This window comes from Anolis carolinensis, unplaced genomic scaffold (assembly GCF_035594765.1).
Source record: "Anolis carolinensis isolate JA03-04 unplaced genomic scaffold, rAnoCar3.1.pri scaffold_29, whole genome shotgun sequence".
Lineage (NCBI taxonomy): Eukaryota > Metazoa > Chordata > Lepidosauria > Squamata > Dactyloidae > Anolis > Anolis carolinensis.
Genome location: NW_026943838.1, coordinates 118,486 through 139,402, shown reverse-complemented (window position 1 = coordinate 139,402; position 20,917 = coordinate 118,486). Strand labels below are relative to the sequence as shown.

Genomic DNA, 20,917 nt, shown 5'->3' with positions numbered 1-20,917 from the left:
TTTCCCCCAATCCTTCGTCCATTCCATGTTGCTGGGGTTGAAGATGGCTTTCTTTTTGTGAGAAGACCGAGGCAAAGAAGGCATTAAGCAGTTCTGCCTTTTCCCTGTCCCCTGTCACCATCACCCCATCCATTTCTCCTCACAGTGGCCCTATTGCCTCCTTATTCTTCCTTTTTCTACCAACGTAAGCAAAAAAGCCTTTTGTGGTTGTTTTTTATGTCCCTGGCAAGTCTGAGCTCATTTTGCGCTTTAGCCTTGCGAACCTTTTCCCTACAGGAGTTGGCTATACGTTTGAATTCTTCTTTGGTGATTTCTCCCCTTTTCCACTTCTTGTGCATGTCTCTTTTGAGTCTTAGCCCGGTTAGAAGTTCTTTGGACATCCATTCTGGCTTCTTCGCACTTGTTTTATTTTTTTTCTTTGTTGGCACTATTTGCATTTGCGCCTTGAGTAGTTCACTTTTTAAAAACTCTCATCCATCCTTAACTCCCTTGTCTTTTAATATTGGCGTCCATGGAATGCCGCTCAGTAATTCCTTCATTTTTTGGAAGTCAGCTCTCTTAAAGTCCAGAATGCGTGTTTGACTTGTTTTAGTTTCAGCCTTCCTTTGTATGGCAAACTGCAGGAGCACATGGTCACTTGCCCCTAAGGATCCAACCACTTCGACTGTATTGATCAGGTCTTCCACATTTGTTAAGATTAGATCAAGAGTAGCCTATCCCCTTGTTGCCTCTTCTACCTTCTGGACCATAAAATTGTCTGCAACGCAAGTGAGGCAATGTGAATCAGTTGCTTTGTATTTTAGTCTCCAGAGAAGCAGGAAAAACTTGCCAATTTCTTTTCAAAGGGACATCCTTCCAAATATTGGCTCTCTTGTCCCCTTGGCCTTTTTTCCCCTCTGAACTAAACACACCCATCACCCTCGGCCATTCCCTAGAGCCCTTCTCTGGAGACATCTCAAAATCTTGCTTGAATGGTGCTGCCCAGAACTGGACACAAGGTTATTCCAGATCAGGTCTGATCAAAGCGTAGAAGAGAGTTGACTAAAACTTACCCAGATCTAGACATCACCCTCCCATTGGTACAGCCTAAAATCACACTGGCTTTTCAAAGCTGCTGTATCACACTCGTTTTTAAAAAACAATATTTATTCAAAGACTAAAGAAGAAAAACAAATCAAAGCATGTTTACACAAATTACAATTTTGGTATTTAAAAACAATATTTTATACAAATAATAATTTTGGTACATTTTTTTAAAAAAGGACTATTTAACAAATATAAAGGGAACAAGACACACACCTTGCACAATAAGAACAAAACTAACTGACATCAAACGCTAATTTACAAAACTCACTCACTATATGATTTGTATCTCTATTTACTCTTATTTCCTTTCAATGCGGTTCTATACTTCATCAATGTAGTTAATATGTCCATCTCAACGGATTCATGAATCTTCATCAGTCGTTGTAGTCATTTTTTTGTCTTCCATTCTCTGCAGTTGGGGAGGGATACTGTGTGTCCTAATGGACCCTTTGCCAAAGGTGGGGATTGAACAGTCTCATATGCAGAAAGGGTTTCACTCTACACAGGGATAAGTACACACAAAGCAAGGCTGATGGTCTCATGTTCCAGGGCTCTCTTGGTATAAAGTCTGAGGTTTATTAAACAAACACAAGACAAGCCAAGACCATATTTTATAGGAAAACTAAAGTCTTCAGTCCAGCTAAAACAGTGGTTCCCAACCTGGGGTCCATGGACCACCAGTGATCCGCAAGAACTAAAATAGGGTTCACAGCCTCACAGTTACTACACCATTACAATGAGAGTGACTGGTCTCGCGAAACCCTCTTATAGTCCTGAGGATTATTAAATATGGTTTTCTGTGGGCGAGCAGATGACGACTAACTGGATGGCATATCAGGAATGAGAGCTGACGTGGTCTATCCAATGCAATGTTCTGAATCATCACTCCAAATAACCAAACCAAATCTAAAGTTGACCAAAAACTGATTTATAACCCTTCTGGTACTAATTTTGGAGAGTGGTCCCTTGTCAAATGATCCCTAGTTAAAAAAAGGTTGGGAGCCACTGAGCTAAAATAATTGGAGCAACACAGTTGAAGGAACAATGAATACAAGTGCAGGTCAAGAGTCCAATTATTGCGGACAAGTTGAGTACTGCAGATACAGGTCAGGAGTGAAAATTAACAAGAACCAAGGTCACAGTCCCAACAATCACATGCCAGGAGTTCATTCAGCTGAGTTGATAAAACAACAACCAAGAAATCAAGAGTACAAACCGAATTTAGAGTCCCAAAGTCAAGCCAGAAAATCAGGGATACAAACAAAGTCCAAGTCCATATACGAAACCTAGACGTCAGTCCAGAATTTAGAGTCAATGATTCAGGATACAACAAAGTCCAGAAAAGGGTTAAAAGTTCAGGGCTAGCACCCAAAATTTCAACCAAGGGACTCAGGACAGATCACAGTACATACAGTACACATGCATGGGAAACAATTGATGCCATTGAATGCAGAAGAGCCAAGAAATAAGGCAGGAGTATGAAGATACGACGTTATCTGCAAACAAAGAGCTATTCTTTTTCAGAACCCTTTAATCCAGAGATCTCTGCTGCTGCTCATTTCAGCAAACCTTCACACATCATCCTAGAGGCCTGCGATGGGTCTCTTTGCGGAGGAGGTTAGGTGAACCCCTTCCAAGCTTGCTGCCATTCTGAGTGACACCTGCTCCCAGTAGCCGTCAACCAAGGCCACACAAACTCCGATTCATGGTGGAGAGAGAGCAAGGTGCTGGCCTTCCTCTTTCCTTCCAATGTGTTTTTATAGATTCGGAAACTCAAAGGCCCGTCTCCTCTAGAGGTACATGAGTTCTGTGATATCTACTGTATGCTGAACTTTTTCTAAAGCTCTGTTCCTATTCCGTGCATTAAGGTGACTTCTCCTCTGTGTGGGTCCTTTGATGGGAACATAGACTGCCACTCTGACTGAGGCTTTCTCCACATTCTATGCATTTATATGGCTTCTCCCCTGTGTGGGTCCTTTGATGGGAACGTAGACTGCCACTCTGACTGAAGCTTTCTCCACATTTCATGCATTTATGTGGCTTCTCCCCTGTGTGGGTCTTTTGATGGGAACGTAGACTGCCACTCTGACTGAAGCTTTCTCCACATTTCATGCATTTATGTGGCTTCTCCCCTGTGTGGGTCCTTTGATGAGAACGTAGATGTCCACTCTGACTGAAACTCTTTCCACGTTCTATGCATTTATGTGGCTTCTCCCCTGTGTGGGTCCTTTGATGGGAACGTAGATGTCCACTCTGACTGAAACTCTTTCCACATTCTATGCATTTATATGGCTTCTCACCTGTGTGGGTCCTTTGATGGGAACGTAGACTGTCACTCCGACTGAAGCTTTCTCCACATTCTATGCATTTATATGGCTTCTCCCCTGTGTGGGTCCTTTGATGGGAACGTAGATTGTCTCTCCGACTGAAGCTTTCTCCACATTCTATGCATTTATGTGGCTTCTCCCCTGTGTGCTTCTTTTGATGGGAACGTAGACTGCCACTGTGACTGAAGTTTTCTCCACATTCCATGCATTTATAGGGCTTCTCCCCTGTGTGCTTCCTTTGATGGGAACGTAGACTGTCACTCCGGCTGAAGCTTTCTCCACATTCCATGCATTTATATGGCTTCTCCCCTGTGTGGGTCCTTTGATGGGAACGTAGACTGCCACTCTGACTGAGGCTTTCTCCACATTCTATGCATTTATATGGCTTCTCCCCTGTGTGGGTCCTTTGATGGGAACATAGACTGCCACTCTGACTGAGGCTTTCTCCACATTCCATGCATTTATATGGCTTCTCCCCTGTGTGGGTCCTTTGATGGGAACGTAGACTGCCACTCTGACTGAGGCTTTCTCCACATTTCATGCATTTATGTGGCTTCTCCCCTGTGTGGGTCTTTTGATGGGAACATAGACTGCCACTCTGACTGAGGCTTTCTCCACATTCCATGCATTTATATGGCTTCTCCCCTGTGTGGGTCCTTTGATGGGAACATAGACTGCCACTCTGACTGAGGCTTTCTCCACATTTCATGCATTTATGTGGCTTCTCCCCTGTGTGGGTCTTTTGATGGGAACGTAGACTGCCACTCTGACTGAAGCTTTCTCCACATTTCATGCATTTATGTGGCTTCTCCCCTGTGTGGGTCCTTTGATGAGAACGTAGATGTCCACTCTGACTGAAACTCTTTCCACATTCTATGCATTTATATGGCTTCTCCCCTGTGTGGGTCCTTTGATGGGAACGTAGATTGTCTCTCCGACTGAAGCTTTCTCCACATTCTATGCATTTATATGGCTTCTCCCCTGTGTGGGTCCTTTGATGGGAACGTAGTTTGTCTCTCCGACTGAAGCTTTCTCCACATTCTATGCATTTATGTGGCTTCTCCCCTGTGTGCTTCTTTTGATGGGAACGTAGACTGCCACTGTGACTGAAGTTTTCTCCACATTCCATGCATTTATAGGGCTTCTCCCCTGTGTGCTTCCTTTGATGGGAACGTAGACTGTCACTCCGGCTGAAGCTTTCTCCACATTCCATGCATTTATATGGCTTCTCCCCTGTGTGGGTCCTTTGATGGGAACGTAGACTGCCACTCTGACTGAGGCTTTCTCCACATTCTATGCATTTATATGGCTTCTCCCCTGTGTGGGTCCTTTGATGGGAACATAGACTGCCACTCTGACTGAGGCTTTCTCCACATTCCATGCATTTATATGGCTTCTCCCCTGTGTGGGTCCTTTGATGGGAACGTAGACTGCCACTCTGACTGAGGCTTTCTCCACATTCCATGCATTTATGTGGCTTCTCCCCTGTGTGGGTCCTTTGATGGGAACATAGACTGCCACTCTGACTGAGGCTTTCTCCACATTCCATGCATTTATATGGCTTCTCCCCTGTGTGGGTCCTTTGATGGGAACATAGACTGCCACTCTGACTGAGGCTTTCTCCACATTCCATGCATTTATGTGGCTTCTCCCCTGTGTGGGTCCTTTGATGGGAACGTAGACTGCCACTCTGACTGAAGCTTTCTCCACATTTCATGCATTTATGTGGCTTCTCCCCTGTGTGGGTCTTTTGATGGGAACGTAGACTGCCACTGTGACTGAAGCTCTTTCCGCATTCTACGCATTTATGTGGCTTCTCCCCTGTGTGGGTCCTTTGATGGGAACGTAGACTGCCACTCTGACTGAAGCTTTCTCCACATTCTATGCATTTATGTGGCTTCTCCCCTGTGTGGGTCCTTTGATGGGAACGTAGACTGCCACTCTGACTGAAGCTTTCTCCACATTTCATGCATTTATGTGGCTTCTCCCCTGTGTGGGTCCTTTGATGGGAACGTAGATGTCCACTCTGACTGAAACTCTTTCCACATTCTATGCATTTATATGGCTTCTCCCCTGTGTGGGTCCGTTGATGGGAACGTAGACTGTCACTCCAACTGAAGCTTTCTCCACATTCTATGCATTTATATGGCTTCTCCCCTGTGTGGGTCCTTTGATGGGAACGTCGATTGTCTCTCCGACTGAAGCTTTCTCCACATTCTATGCATTTATATGGCTTCTCCCCTGTGTGGGTCCTTTGATGGGAACGTAGTTTGTCTCTCCGACTGAAGTTTTCTCCACATTCTATGCATTTATATGGCTTCTCCCCTGTGTGGGTCCTTTGATGGGAACGTAGTTTGTCTCTCCGACTGAAGTTTTCTCCACATTCCATGCATTTATAGGGCTTCTCCCCTGTGTGCTTCCTTTGATGGGAACGTAGACTGTCACTCCGACTGAAGCTTTCTCCACATTCTATGCATTTATATGGCTTCTCCCCTGTGTGCTTCCTTTGATGGGAACGTAGACTGTCACTCCGACTGAAGTTTTCTCCACATTCCATGCATTTATATGGCTTCTCCCCTGTGTGGGTCCTTTGATGGGAACGTAGACTGTCACTCCGACTGAAGCTTTCTCCACATTCTATGCATTTATAGGGTTTCTCCCCTGTGTGGGTCCTTTGATGGGAACGTAATTTGTCACTCTGACTGAAGCTCTTTCCACATTCCACACATTCATATGGCTTCTCCCCTGTGTGGGTCCTTTCATGTCTAGTAAGATTACTTTTCCAATCAAATTGTTTCCCACATTCCATACACTGATGTAACTTCTCCCCTGTGTGTGATCTAGGATAGGGAGGTAGAGGACTTGCCATTCTTTTATATTTATAATTCAAATATTATGCCAGGGGTTCACAGATATAACCTCCTGAGCAGCACAGTCTTTGTATTGCTGTAGCCTTCTGCTCGCTTTCCCAAGCCTCTCTTTTTTCAGCACAATCTTATTTCCTCCTCTTAACTGCATAGGTTTGTAGCTTGAAATATATTTTTATTACTTATTTTTTCTTGTTGTCATTGCTGTGTATTTTGAAGTCCCTTTAGACTTAGAGCACTCCTTGGGCAAAGCTCTCACAACGTATTCTTTGCAGAGCTTTTTCAGAAGTTACCTGCAGACAAATGAGGGGAAAATCTCTTCAGGAGTTGAACAGAGAAAGATCTCATGGAACATGAAAAACAAGTCTCGTGCTGTAACAAACCCAGGGGAAGAGGGTGAGCCCATTGCCTGGTGAGAAATGCTTTAACACTTGCCTAACAACAAACAATCCCTCCTCAGGTCCAAAGGGGACGGTGCGCAAAGATACTCTGCACAAAATAAAATCTAACCCTACCGATTAAAATCCAACAATGCAGCAAAGCTGAAGGCATAACAGGCTGTGAACTGTGAACATTTATTTTTGGCGTCTTTCGCTGAATTAAATTATTCTCAATGTCTTGTAGAGATATGTGGTCAGCCTTATATAAATTAATGTAATAATATTTTAACGCCTGTTGATATCATCTATTAATATTTTATCCTCATGTTGTATCTTAACAGTAAGTCCCCTTCAGGGTAGAGAAAGGCGGGGTAGAAATGTCATAAATAAATACATACATAAATAAATAATTGACAATTACATTTTTGGGCTTTCTTTCCTCAACGTATATGCTAACTATTTCCTTGGTTTGTTAGCTGATTCAAAATATTTTTTTTTGCATTCTTTATTTTAGTTTCCAATTCATTAACTAGTAACACAATAATTGCTTTTGTAGGAGTTTTATCTGAGTTAGAATGTTTGAATTCAAAGGATTTTTCTTTAACTCCTCTTCTTTTTTAATATCATCTGAAATTATCTGAAAATATTTCTGTCTATTCTTTCTCATTTCAGTGTTGCATTTTATAAAGTATTCTCTAATATAAGCTGTACTGGCATCCCATACTGTTTGAATATCTGTAACTTGATTTAAATTAAGTTCCAAATATTCTTTCAGTTTTTCTTTCAAATTCTCAATTACGTCCTCCTTTTGCAGTAGTGATTCATTTAGCTGCCATCTAAGTGTTTTTAATAATAATAATAATAACTTTATTTTTATACCCCGCCCCATCTCCCCGAAGGGACTCGGGGCAGCTTACATGGGGCCTTGCCCGATAAAACAATCAAATATCAAAACACAGCAATAAAAGTTATCCAATAAAAACATCAATTACAGTAAAAACAATCGTTAAATCAACATAAAACATACAATATTAACACTGGAGTCTAATTCATAGAACCCAGGCAAAGTGCAACATGTGCCGAAATGGGCCGAAATGGGGAAGGGCCATTTTTTACTTTCTTTTTAATTGCTAGAGTCACTGGATTATGATCTGAGATAGTTTTGGGTAGGAGTTCTGTCTTTTGAACAGGTTTTGAGTTTGGCAGATATCCATATCTTTTCCATTCTAGAGAAAGTATTTTGTCTTTCTGAAAATTGTGTACTGTATATACTCGAGTAAAAGCCGAGGCACCTAATTTAACACAAAAAACTGGGAAAAACTATTGACTCAAGTATAAGACGGGGTGGGAAATGCAGCAGGTACTGGTACATTTCAAAATAAAAATAGATAGCAATAAAATTAGATTAATGGAGGCATCAGAAGGTTAAATGTTTTTGAATATTTACATACAACTGCAATTTAAGACTTTCCAACTGTGATTAAATTATTATTCTAAGCTTCTTCAATGTAAATGTGCTTATATATTCTTCCAATAATCACCATAGTTTATTTTAACTATACATTTTGGGGGAAATGCAGTGTGTATACGAATAAAGAAAAGTGGGAAAGACGAGTGCCGAGGAGAGGAAGGCGTGCGCTGCACGGGAAAGGAGGAGAGGCTTATACTTGCGTATATACAGTATATTCTTTGCATCCCCCTCCCCGAGAGTTTGTCTTTCTTTGGTGAAATCACTCCATTCCAATCTCCCAAAAGGCACCCGTTTTCATAATGGAGGTCTGTTGGAAACTAGGCACGTGGGGTTTATATATCTGTGTAATGACAAGGGTGGGAGAAAGAACTCTTGTCTGCCTGAGGCAAGTATGAATGTTGCAGCTGGCCACCTTGATTGACACTGAATTTCATTTTCAAAGCCTGCCTGCTTTCTGCCTGGGGGAATCCTTTGTTGGGAGGTGTTAGCTGACCCATTGTTTCATGCCTGCAATTCTCATTTTTTGAGTGTTGATTTTTATTTACTGATTTTAGAGTCTTTTTTCATACTGGTAGCCAGATTGTGTTCAATTTCATGGTTTTCTCCTTTCTGTTGAAATTGTCCACATGCTTGTGGATTTCAATGGCTTTTCTGTGTAGTCTGACATGGTAGTTGTCAGAGTAATCCAACATTTCTGTGTTCTCAAATAATATACTATGTTGGTTCATCAAGTGTTCGGCTTCCCCTTGGCAACATCTTTGTAGATGGCTGATTCTCCCACACCAGAAGAGACTCGGGCTCTCATCTGGCTCGTCATACCTCATAGAGCTTGTTGAGTTTAGGATCGCAGTGCTCGAACCGGTTTGTAAACGGAGATGCAGACTATTTGCAGAATCGCGTCCCTGTTTACAAACCGGCTCGAGCACTGCGATCTGCGGAGGAGGCCCTGCTCTCAGTCCCACCCCCGTCTCAAGCACGGCTGGTGGGAACGAGAAAGGGGGCCTTCTCCGTGCTCCTCCCCTCCTCTGGAAATCCCTCCCAAAAGAACGAAAAACTGCCCCCTCCCTCCTTGCCTTCAAACTAAAAACACATCTATGCACTCTGGCCTACTGAGAGGAGGAAGACTAATACGACTCAATATGTATCATTGTCTAGATATATTAAATCCTGTCTAGATACTGGAATTGATCTCAATTGGACACCATCTGACCACTTAATAAGGTCTGAGCTGTTTGAAGTGTTTATTCTGTGTACATTTACACTATGTGACTATGTTTGCTAGGCTTGTCAAGTTTTATTTTTGAGGAGAGTCCTCCAAGTTCTGTCAGTCATCCAGATTTGACTGCAGGCATGTTTCAAAATCCAAAAAGATGTCCCATTGGTGAGGAAGAGGAGGGGGAAAGGCTTCCTTTCTGCTGCTCTGGAGACTAAGGGACAACGGAGCCAGGAGGTCAAACGGCAAGAAAAGGGATTCCTCCCAAACACGAGGAAGGACTTCCTGAGGGCAAGAAGAAGAGCTGTTCAGCAGGGGAACTCTCTGCCTCAGAGTCTGGTGGGAGCTCCTTCTTTGGAGGATTTAGTCAGAGGCTGGATGGAGATCTGTCGGGAGGATTTGGATTGTGTTTCCCTGCCTGGCAGAAGGGGGTGGGGCTGGGTGGCCCTTGGGGTCCCTTCCAACCCTCTGGCTTCGGGGATTCCTCGTGTCTCAGTCCTAGGCCAAGGCTGCCGCCTCCCCCTCCCCCGCCTCCTCCTCAAGGACTTGGGAGATATTTGTCTTGGGATAGAACTCCCAGGTTCCTCCAACCCTCATGCCAGGAGGGTTTCTGGGCGTTGTAGTCCAAGAGAGCCATTCCCTTTGGGGAGAGAGGGAGGGTTAGAAAGAAAGTTATTACTATTACTATTATTATCATTATTCCCTCCACTCTCTTGAGCAGGGATTCCCAAACTCTATTCCTCTGGGATTTCTTGGACTTTAGCACCCAGAAGCCTCAGCTGCCTTGGCCCAAGATCAGGGATTCTGGGACATGGAGTCCCCGGAAGTGGAAGGCCAGGGCTTGGGAAGGGAGGCTCCTGAGAAGGGACCAGGCTTCCATGGCTGAACTGCTCTTGCCATCCAGAAATGCTTCCCAATGTTTAGTTGGAAGCTTCTTTCCCACAATGTGAATCAACTGCTTTCCATTTTAGTCTCCAGAGTAGCAGGAAAAACTTGCCCTTTTCTCCTCAGTGGGACATCCTTCCCCATATTGGCTCTCCTGTCCCCTCGGCCTTTCTTTCCCTCTCAGCTAAAGATACCCAAACTACTCCCAAGTCCGCCTCACCTTTTGGCACCTGCTGTTCCTTCTCCACTTCGGCCTGGAGCTTCTTCTGCACGGCCTCCGCCAATCCCTCCCTGCAGACGCCCTTCTTTCCGCAGGACGGCCCTCTCTGCCGAGGGAAGGGTCCGGGTTATGCGTCTGTTGCCATTTCCAAAAAAGGACAAAGCAGTCAAAAAGGGCAAAGCAGCAACAACAGCAGTTCAGCAGATCAGGAGCTCCATAATAATAATAATAATAATAATAATAATAATAATAATAATAAACAGATGAAACAATAGATCACACCCTCAGCTGCTGCAGAAAGATTGCACAGACAGACTACAAGCAGAGGCAGAACACCGTTGCTCAGATGATTAATTGGAACTTGTGCCACAAATACCATCTGCCTGCAACAAAGAACTGGTGGAATCACAAGCCCGAAAACGTTACAGAGAATGAACATGTCAAGCTAATCTGGGACTTCCGAATTCAGACAGACAGGGTTTTGGAGCACAAGACCCCTGACCTCACGATCGTGTTAAAAAAAAGTATGGACTGTCAATATTGTCATCCCAGGTGACAGCAGGATTGAGGAGAAACAACTAGAAAAGCTGACATGATATGAGGATTTAAAGATCGAATTACAAGGACTCTGGCACAAGCCAGTCAAGGTGGTCCCAGTGGGTGCAGTGGCTAAAAACCTTGGCCTGCACTTAAACACAATCGGCGCTGACAAAATTACCCTCTGCCAGCTGCAGAAGGCCACCTTATTGGGAGAGGCACGCATTACTCGCCGATACATCACACAGTCCTAGACATTGGGGAAGTGTCCGAGGTGTGATCCAAGACAGCCAGCAGAGTGTCTGCTGTGGACTCATCTTGTTATGTTTCAAATAATAATAATAACAACAACTTTATTTTTGTATCCCGCGCCATCTCTGCGAGGGGACTTGGGGTGGTTTCTATGGGGACCAATCCCAACAATATACAATCAAATGCATTCCAATCCCAAGGAATTAATACATCAGTGCCTCTAAAACACAACATCCCAAAAGCGTAGCCCATGAGATGGGATCAGCCAAACAGTCTGGACCTGAACCATCCAGGGCTTGAAAGGCCATCACCAGCCCTTTGACTTGTGCCCAGTGACAGGCTGTCAGTCAGTGGAGGGGGGGGGGGTGTCAGCAACCTGGCTGCCCCGTTTTGGAAGGCGCATGCGCAGAGGGCCTGGAGGGCCGAGCAGGCCGCAGCCTCCCCGGGACAGACAGACAGGCCAAGGCCGGACGGGGAAGGGAGGCCCGTCAGCAGGGACCCCGAACCCTCACCCAGCTGCCCCTGACCTGCTCCTCTCTCTCTCTCTCTCTCTCCCGAAAGGCCTCCTCCTCCTCCTCCTCCTCCTCCTCCTCCCTCTTCCTCGAAGGGCGCTCACAGGAAAGGGTGGAAGGCGGGGCTTCGCCTGAGGGAACTAGGCGCTTCTCCCCCCCCCCCCGCCTTCCCCCCTTCGCTTCACGGTCCGCCAATGGGAACCCGCCTTCCTCTCGCGCGTCATCGGTCTCCGGGCAGGAACGCCCCCGACCCTCCCCTCGCCCTTGGGCCGTGAAGGGTCCTTCCAGAAATGGGCCAATGGGGATCGGCCTGGTCTCTCCGCGTCACCAGTCTCCGGGCAGCCTCGCCCTGGCCTTCCCGCCCGCGGGTCATGTGACGGGCTGAGTGACCGTTGGGAAGGCCGAGGCCTGAGCCGGGAGCGAGGGGGGAGGGGCGGGGAGGGGCGGGGCCTGCCTTCTTCCTTCCTTCCTTCCTTCCTTCCTTCCTTCCTTCCTTCCTTCCTTCCTTCCTTCCTTCTCTCCGAGCCCGAGCCTGCGGCCTCGTCCTCCGCCTCGTCAGTCCTGGTGAGTCTCGTTGCCAGGCCTCCTCCCGAGGGCCCAAGAGGAGCCAAGGCCCAAGGGAGGGAGGGAGGGAGGGAGGGAGGGAGGGAGGGGAGGCCGAGGAGGGCCCGGGCCTGGCCCACTCCCAGGCGGGCCTTCCTCTCTCGTTCTCTCCCTGGGAACACAGGCCACCACCGCTCTCTCTCGCTCTCTCTCTCTCTCTCTCTCTCTCTCTCTCTCAGCCAGGCCTGGGCAAGCTCCGGGCCTCCCTCCGGGGCGGGGTTTTGGACTCCAACTCCCAGAAGGCCTCCCCTCAGGCCCCGCAGGCCTCACCTTCACCTCCACCTCAAGACTGCGGGGAGAGAGAGAGAGAGAGAGAGAGAGAGAGAGAGAGAGAGAGAGAGAGAGAGAGAGAGAGAGAGCAAGGGACTGGGGAAGGGAGGTCAACAGACCAAGAGAAGGAAGGAAGGAAGGAAGGGCGCTCGGAAAGGGAGGGGCCCCCAGGGATCAGCTGGCATGGACATTCACAACAGAGGGACATGCAGACAAAGGGACAACAACAACAACAACAACAACAACAACATTTGTATCCTGCCACCATCTCCCCCAGAGGGGACTCGGCGTGGCTCACAGAAAGATCCCATACAAAACAGGAACAATATACAAGACAGCAATCAACAAGAAGCCCTGCTTGACTCTCAAGCCAAAAGTGGGTGGTAGAAATCACATGGTACAAAAGCTGACTGGCACAACCTGGGGATCCCAACCAGGCCCTGGAAAGACAGGCGCTTGGCTCCTCTGCTGCTGAATTCACAGGCCCAGTGGGGAAGACATCTCACCACGTTCAAACAGTGGACGTGGCTCTTCATGAGACATGCCGCACCGTCACAGGATGTCTGCGCCCCACACCACTGGAGAAATGATACTGTTGAGTCCCTCTGGGGAGAGAGGGCAGTCTAGAAATGAAATGGTATTTATTATTATTATTATGATTATTATGGCACCATCTGACATCTGTGGGGAAGTAGCAGCCTGTAATGAAAGGACCAAGGCAGTGACATCTCTGGCCCATCCCCTGTTTGGATATCAGCCAGCATGTCAATGCCTTAAATCAAGAAATAGTTTCCTAAGATCTACAAAGATACTCGCAGGAACACCTCAGCAACAACTTTATTTGTGTGTCCCGCCTCCATCTCTCACTCCTTCCTTCCTGGCCTGAGATGGAGGGATGGAGAATGACCTCCACAAGAGGAAACGAAATTTGGGACAGATGAGGTATCAAAGAAATTGCTTTGGGGGGGGGGGGGACACACGGTGGTATGGGATAATATATATATATATAGGTGAAAATAACAGTGGATGCAAAAATGTATTATAGAATTGTTTTGAATATTGAATATTATGCGTCTGCTGTATAACAAGGGGTGTCTATATTTTTTAAAAGAACTATATCAATGTCTTCTGTATCATGAGGAAAAGGAAGGGGGTGGAGGGGGGAAGAGAAGCCTTGTCTTTGTTATAGCTCTTTATCTCTTTAACCCAAGCCCTAGTATTATAGACAGTGTCTAAAGTTTTGGAAGATCCAAATGTCCTCTGTGACAGAAACAAATGCACTCTTGTCCTCAGGACTTTGCCTTCCCACGCTATCCACTCTCCTTCCCGCCTTCTTTTCCAGTTCTTTGCATGTATTTCATATCATAACGACTGCCATATAGATCTAAAATATCAATTCCATTAGTTAGTAAATTAGGATTGTGTGGGTAAGAATTCACTATGTTGCATTGTTATCTTCTTTTATTTAAACACTACACAAATATGTATTAATATATATGTTGTCGCTCTAAAATACCTAATTAACAAGGCTCGCAACCTTTTGTGTTCTAATCAAAGAGTGCTGATAGGTCAATTATTCAAAGTCTCTTGAATAAAGAGTTCAGAAATAGTACAAAATGTAACTGTATACTATTAATAATATTTTAGTCAACAGATCCTGTTGTGGCCATCTTCCTTTGCTTTGTGAATTCAATGAATGGCTTCCATTCTTCTTGGAAGTTTCTGTGTATTTGTTTGTTGTACAGCTAAAGTTAGTTTGTCCTATTTGGCCATTTCAAAACCTTTTGTCATCCAGTTTTCTGGTGTTGGCATGTCTTGTTGTTTCCATAGTTTTGCGTATTCAGTTCTTGCTTCTGTTGTCATATAAAGAAAGAGTCTTTCTTGATGTTTCCCAGTAGAAAAAGTTATGGTTTTAATGGGATTTTGTACTCTAGAATAGTTTCCATGTCTGTGTGGATTTTTATTCAGAATTCGTTAGTCCCAACATATCATATGTGTGTGTGTGTGTATTTGAGAGTTTTTCTGGAGTTATGTACCATCTATGTATCACTTTGTTGAAATTTTATTTAATTGTGTGACTCCTTATAAATTTTAGTCATTTTTACCAGAGCTCTTCCCATTCTCGTGGACTTATTGCTCAGCCTAGACTTTTCACCCACTGAATCATAGGTTTTTTAATTTCTTCATCAATTGTAAAATCTTTCAGAGGAAATTGATGCAGCTTCCCAGCTGGCTTGTTTTTTGTCTGTAGCAGTTGGTTCTGCTTACAATATGAAACACATATATCAAACAACTACAATCACATTTCAAAATTCCATTTAAATTAAATTACATTCAAACCTTTATAAATATACATTTCAAGTCCAAACGCGGTCTGTCATTATACCTTGGATCATATAGTTGTCATTTCTGCTGCTACTATTGCTCAAAAGCCTGGTCCCACAACCTTTCTGCCTTTCTTTCACAGAGGAAATGTGATTTTTGGCTGAGAATTTCGGAGTAGAGCCTGTGGAGGGATTTCCTTCCCTTGAAAGAAAGAAGAGGAAGGAAAAGCATCTTGGATACTGTTGGGTTCTTCACCAGAGTGGTTCCAACATGGAGAGACCCAACTCACGTGGACCTGAAGCAGGACCTGGGGGCAGTGGGGAATCCTGGGAAAGAACCAGACATGAGTCCCTGAGTGTGGACCTTGACAGCTCGGACACACAGCGCCAGCGCTTCAGGCAGTCCTCCTACCAAGAGGGTGAAGGACCCAGAGGGGTTTGCAGTCGTCTCCACGATCTGTGCCGCCAGTGGCTGAAGCCAGAGCAGCACACCAAGGCCGAGGTGCTGGACCTGGTGACCCTGGAGCAGTTTCTGAGCATCCTGCCCCCAGAGATGGGGAGCTGGGTCCGAGAGTGTGGGGCAGAGACCTGTTCCCAGGCGGTGGCCCTGGCGGAAGGCTTCCTCCTGAGTCGGGCCGAGGACAAGGAGCAGGAAGGACAGGTGAGAGCATTCCCTCTGGGTTTCACTAACCTGGGGACTGATGGACAGGTTAAACATACATCCTGCCTTTCTTCCAAGATGGGACCGATGTGGGGGATAAGCAAGGCCCTGCTCCCTCGGCCTCTCTCCCCACCTGCTCTGCCCCTCCATCTCTACCGTCAGCTTGGTTGATGCTCTGCTCAAGATAGAACATAGACAATGATGGGAGGGGGAGGGGGGCATTGGTTCCAAACTAGGTTCCCATCTCAGAGTTATTCTTTCAAGAAAGGTCTATAGGTCTGTGATATTTCTGAACTTTTCCCAAACTCCTTCTGGAATGCTCTGTGCTCTTCCAGGCCCATAACAATAACTCCATGGAAGTCCCTGCACCAGAGGAATCTCCACCAGACACCACCCAGAGTCTCAGGCAGAAGGAGCTGAAGCGGGAAGGAGACGGGGCTGCCGCCTTGCAGGGTGAGAAGGAACTCTTCTGGGAGTTTTGGGGTTTTGTGCCAGTGGAAATCCCGCTTTGGGGGGATGATTGTACACCCACAGTTTGAGCTTCAGAAGGTGAACATGCCGGATCATTTGGCCTTGAGATGGGTATATATCTTAAACTCATGTCCTTTGTGTGATGTTTTATGGACTTAATATGTATTTTATAGAAAGGCAGTTTTAATGTAGATCTTTTATAGTTATATATATATCTTTGTTGAATTTTGACAATGTTTGTGTTTTTAAAATTATGTTGTAACCTCCCTCGAACTGCAAGGAGAGGCGAGTAAGAAATAAAATTATTATTATTATTATCATTATTATTGTTATTGTTATATGTACGCATTCAGTTGCTAGAGGTGTAACTTCAGTTTGATTTGCAGTTTTCTTTCTTGCAATAGGACTGAAAACGCAGCCTTCAGTGTCTTCCCAGGTGGGACCCTAAGCTGAGCCGAGCCCTGAAACTGAGCTGGAAGACAAACAGACGGCAAAGAATCACTTTAGTCAGTTGAACCACCAAGACCAATACTAGTTTCATTCGAACATCCTCACAGCACTGCTTGCGAGATAAAGTCCTAAACCCTAACTCATCGGTTTCTTTATAGGACTGCAATGGTCACCTCTGAGGCCTGTTTATGTGACCAGCTTTCCACCCCTTGCTTTCTCTCCAGGGTCTGGAATGATGCTGTGGCCGAATCCTCAGCCGTTTCTCCCCCTTTGCGATGGAGTGGGACTGAGTCAGGTAAGCAGAAGGATTCCTGGGAGAGGAGGACTGGGCCTGCCGGGGTGCCTTTGGTTCCAGGATTAATGGCCAAATATCTGTTGAAACAGACAAGATGGAATGCGTTTCCTTAGAAGTGAAATACGGAAGGTACAATTGCAAACCGTGCCAACAAGGAGGGAAAAAATGAAGAGAGAACTAAAGAAACCAGAATCGATGTTCAAAGAAATTTCAACGGAGCTATGATTGAAAAGGGACATGTACAGGAAATGGAAAGGGGGGGGGGGATCACCAAGGAATGTAAACAAGTAATCAGCATAAGTAGGGAAAAAGTCTAACTCAGAAAATGAGGTCAGATGAAAAAATGTGCCAAGAGTAGGGTCTGTGCCTGGAGAAGGTGGTGGAATGCTAACCGGGGATAGGCAAGAGTTAGAACATGATCTCCCAAAAGGAAATGGGTATTCTACCTGAGCAAGATGGAGCAACTGGGGAAATGCAACCCAAAATGGGTAAAGAAGTGATCCAGGAATACCTGGCCACATTCAATGAATCCCAGTCTCCAGGGCCAGGTGAACTACAGCCAAGGGTATTGAACTAACAGCAGTAATCCCAGAACCACTGTCAATCCTCTTTGTTCATTTTTGGGAACAGGAGAAGTCCCAGCAGGCTGGAGGAGGTAAAAGTTGTCTCTGTCTCCAAGAATGGACCAAAAAGAGGTCCCCTAACAATGACCATCCAGTTATCTTGACTTGTCCCATAAGCAGTTGGAGCAGCTGTTTAGACTCCCGAATGTTTATAAGGAGGAGATCGTTTGATGTGGATCGATAATAGTTATAGAGGGAGCGGATCTGTTTGTTTGCTATTATGCACTCTTTATCGAACCAATTTTTGGATCTGACCCTGGGTTGCCTCGGCATTCTTTGCCAATCGTATAGTTTTTAAAAGATAGGTTTTATAAGGGATTCAAACCCGGTGATGCCTCCTCGAAATCTGGGATTTCAATGATCATAGTTTCTATGGACAACACTTCCTAAGAGTTCAAGATATCCAGGCACACCCCTTTGGCTTAACGTTCCGCTTCAGCCTGGTGTATTGTGGGTAGGCTTGTCCAGGTGGGGAAGTGCTGCTTCTCTCCAAAACCAGGAGAAGTGGGAGATAGATGATCACTAAGCAAGGAATTGTCTATAGCAAATGAATCAATGTCACTAGCTATGGAGGGAGAAGTCAGAAGATAGTCTATGACACTAGAGCCCCTTGGTGAGATCAATGTATATTCTCCAGAGTCAGGAAACTGAGTAAGTCCATTTAGCCGGGACAGGTTGAGCTGCGTGGCCATTTTGCTCAGGCACTTTCCGGCTTGGTTTCACGCTTGGTCCTTAGAGTGTCGGGCTTCTGGTGTCAGGAGAGAGTTGAAGGGATCTTCATCCAGGTCCTCTTCTCTCAACACATTTATTCAACTAGATCCTACCCTTGCATTGAAGTCACCCGTTATCTTGACCTAAATAACAGGAAAAATGTTGGAGCAGATCATGAAGAAGGCCGTCTGGAATCACTTGGGAAAAGTGCTGTAATCACTGAAGGACAAGATGAGTTTCTCCAAAACAAGTCATGCCAGACTAATGTACTTTTCAGTAGAGCTACAAGCTTGGTAGAGGAAGGAAATGCAGTGGATGTAGCACATCTTGCTTTCAGTAAGACCTCTGGAAAGGCCTCCCATGGTTTCACAAACAACTAGTAAAAGGTGGGCTGCATAATACTCCTGTTCGGTGGATTTGTAGTGGTTTGAGCGACAAAGGGTGGAGTGTCGCAGGGTTCTGTCCTGGGCCCAGTACTGCTCAACATGCGTATCAGGTTTTCAGATGACACCAAATTAGCAGGTATAGCTGACAGTCTAGAAGATAGGATCAGAATTCAAAATTCTGGCCTTAACATGGTGGAGAGCTGGGCCAAAACTAACCCACTTAATGTCAACAAGAATATATGTAGAGTAGTACACTTAGGCAGGAGAGAAATGCCATGCACAGGTACAGGGTGGGCGACACCTGGCTTGACAGTCATTCATATGATGGGATCTTGGAGTGTTAGAGGACTACAAGTGGAACATGAGCCAACAATGTGAGGCAGCAGATGAAAAGACAATGGGATTTTGGGCTCCATCCTAAGGAATATTGTGTCCTTCTTTCTGCTTTGGGGAGACCTCATCTGGAACAACACTGTGTCCAGTTCTGGGCACCACAATAAAGGCTGGAACATGCTCAGATTCCATTTCTGATTCTACGTATCAATTGAGAAATGGTTCTGACTGACCAACCCGTCATCTCTAGAAAGCTTACAACTGTGGCATGGAGGCCTTGGCCCTTTCCCTTTCAAACAACCAACAGGAATGTAAATCTACTTTAAAGAATTTCTTGTTATTCTTTTTCTTGATCGCTCCCATGTGAGAAGGGAATCTTTTCTTCTTCCGCCAGGGCCCAATCGCCTTTGAGGACGTGGCTGTGGATTTCTCCCTGGAGGAGTGGGTTCTCCTGAATCCGGACCAGAAAGCCTTGCACAAGCAGGTCATGGAGGAGATGAATGGGATTGTGGACTCTCTCGGTAAGGCTCCCTCACTGATGGGGATTTCTGTTTCAAAAGGCAGTATTAGCCTAAATCGTCACAGTCACTGAGGGTCTGTAAGGCAGGGCTTATGTCAGAAATATGTGACATAAGAGTAACAACAACAACAACAATAATAATATAACATTAGTGCCAATTCAGACTCAAGTGGGAAGATTACCATAACTGGAGTCAAAGCATATTCCCACTCTCTCAAATATATTATATATTACTGTATTTTATATTGTACATTATATACACTATATATATGTAATAAATATTATATTATTAGCATAGCATGTTACTAGGGGGAGGGCCCCAGAGCATCAGTTGGGCCTCCAACTGATGGCACAGTAGACAAGATGGAACTGTCTTCCTGGTTCCCCCTCTCTCCTAACGTTTCGCCCGTATTTATGGCAGGTATCCTGAGAGGTGGGAGGTATACTGGAAACTAGGCTAGTGAGGTTTATAGATCTGTTTTTCCCATATACCTGACAACCTCTGAGGATGCCTGCCATAGATGCAGGCAAACATCAGGAGAGAATACTTCTGAAACATGGCCATAGAGCCCAGAAAACATGGCCATACAGCCCAGTGTTTACAAAAAACACTAACTACATTTCTTAATAGTCAATGACTGGGTCTGAGCTACTCTCTGTTTCCATCTCTTCTCGGGTTTAAAAGGGAGGGAAAAATTCCACGCCCTACATCTCCTGAGACACAAGCAGAGAGAGGTCTCAATGCACACAGCACACACGGAGATATAAAAGTCAGAAATCTTGCACCATTCTACAAAACCAATCAGAATGAGAAAAAGAAATGAGAGAAAGAAAGAGAAAGAAGAGAACAAATAGACACATCCCAACTGTCAATCAGGAGACAAGGGGGAGGGATTCCCTCAGCCTCTTCTGAAACTAGCTCCCTGTTCCTCATTGGGGACTGCAGACTTGAGCAGCGTGGGGTTGAATCACAACAGATGGATCAGCAGCTCTTACCTCTGGTCCAGTCTTGTCCTTCCTCCCAAACTGGGATGGTGTGGAGGCCGTCTCTTCTCTCTCACGTGGGATGTTACGTGGATGCCACTCTATCTGGCCGAGTCCTACAGACATCCCTTTTTTGTTCCCTTCTCTGCCTTCATCATTGTTCTCCACCTTTTCTTTACTGTCACGGTTTTGCACGTTCACAGCTTTGTCAGGCAAATCTATCCCTTTGGAACTCATATTTACAGCCAACTTCCATAAAGTGTAAGAGTCCCATTTGGCAGTTGATGGGAGAAGTGTATCTGTATCATCCGGCGCAGTCTGTCTCCCACCGGGATCCACGGCTGTTTCTCTCGGCAGCAACATACAGTGGGTCTCTCTGTGCACCAGACACCTGCCAGGAGGGCCACTGATCTGTGCATGTGCTTTCTTCTGCGTGAGTATGGCGACAAAGAGAAAGAAGGTCGTTGGATCCATGGAGCAGAAACCTGGACAAAGGAGAGACAAGGCAGAAGGTAGCCAACAACTATGGTGTCGAA

The 20,917-nt window shown here is 45.5% G+C and overlaps 3 protein-coding genes and 1 long non-coding RNA gene across 7 annotated transcripts in view; 2 read left to right on the top strand and 2 right to left on the bottom strand.

The window, feature by feature from the left end:
• Nucleotides 1-20,917, top strand: part of LOC103281973 (zinc finger protein 239) — a 264,351-nt gene that overhangs the window by 138,170 nt on the left and 105,264 nt on the right. The gene's annotated exons all lie outside the window — the stretch shown is intronic.
• LOC107983709 (zinc finger protein 664-like) overlaps nt 1-20,917 on the bottom strand; it is a 70,045-nt gene that overhangs the window by 16,538 nt on the left and 32,590 nt on the right. The window contains exons 1-2 of one of the 2 annotated variants that reach the window (XM_062966770.1): nt 11,766-12,530; nt 10,450-10,584 (exon numbers count right to left, since the gene is read on the bottom strand). The gene's annotated coding sequence lies outside the window, so the exon portion shown is untranslated. Of the gene's footprint in view, nt 1-10,449; nt 10,585-11,765; nt 12,531-20,917 lie in introns of those variants that run through there. The other variant, XM_062966771.1, reaches the window with a different exon arrangement.
• LOC134294906 (zinc finger and SCAN domain-containing protein 2-like) lies at nt 1,129-13,166 on the bottom strand. The gene is made up of 3 exons (XM_062966746.1): nt 13,130-13,166; nt 10,450-10,555; nt 1,129-4,105 (listed from the first exon to the last, which is right to left on the bottom strand). Exons 1-3 carry the CDS (start codon nt 13,164-13,166, stop codon nt 2,950-2,952), a joined length of 1,299 nt encoding a protein of 432 aa, XP_062822816.1. The 3' UTR covers nt 1,129-2,949.
• Nucleotides 12,689-16,399, top strand: LOC103282708 (zinc finger protein 24). The gene is made up of 3 exons (XM_062966787.1): nt 12,689-13,260; nt 15,091-15,608; nt 15,944-16,399. The coding sequence occupies exons 2-3, from the start codon at nt 15,219-15,221 to the stop codon at nt 16,145-16,147; spliced, it is 594 nt and encodes a 197-aa protein (XP_062822857.1). The 5' UTR covers nt 12,689-13,260; nt 15,091-15,218; the 3' UTR covers nt 16,148-16,399.

Excerpts from the sequence above, each read along its gene's own strand:
- LOC134294906 (XM_062966746.1), bottom strand. The coding sequence starts at position 13,166 with ATGTCTCATGAAGAGCCACGTCCACTGTTTGAACGTG. Across the intron at positions 10,556-13,129 it reads ACGTCCACTGTTTGAACGTG|AGAGGGCCGTCCTGCGGAAA; the intron begins GTGAGATGTCTT and ends TTCCCTCGGCAG. Across the intron at positions 4,106-10,449 it reads GGAACAGCAGGTGCCAAAAG|CCTCAGTCAGAGTGGCAGTC; the intron begins GTGAGGCGGACT and ends ATGTGGAGAAAG.
- LOC103282708 (XM_062966787.1), top strand. The coding sequence starts at position 15,219 with ATGGAGAGACCCAACTCACGTGGACCTGAAGCAGGACCTGGGGGCAGT. Across the intron at positions 15,609-15,943 it reads ACAAGGAGCAGGAAGGACAG|GCCCATAACAATAACTCCAT; the intron begins GTGAGAGCATTC and ends GTGCTCTTCCAG.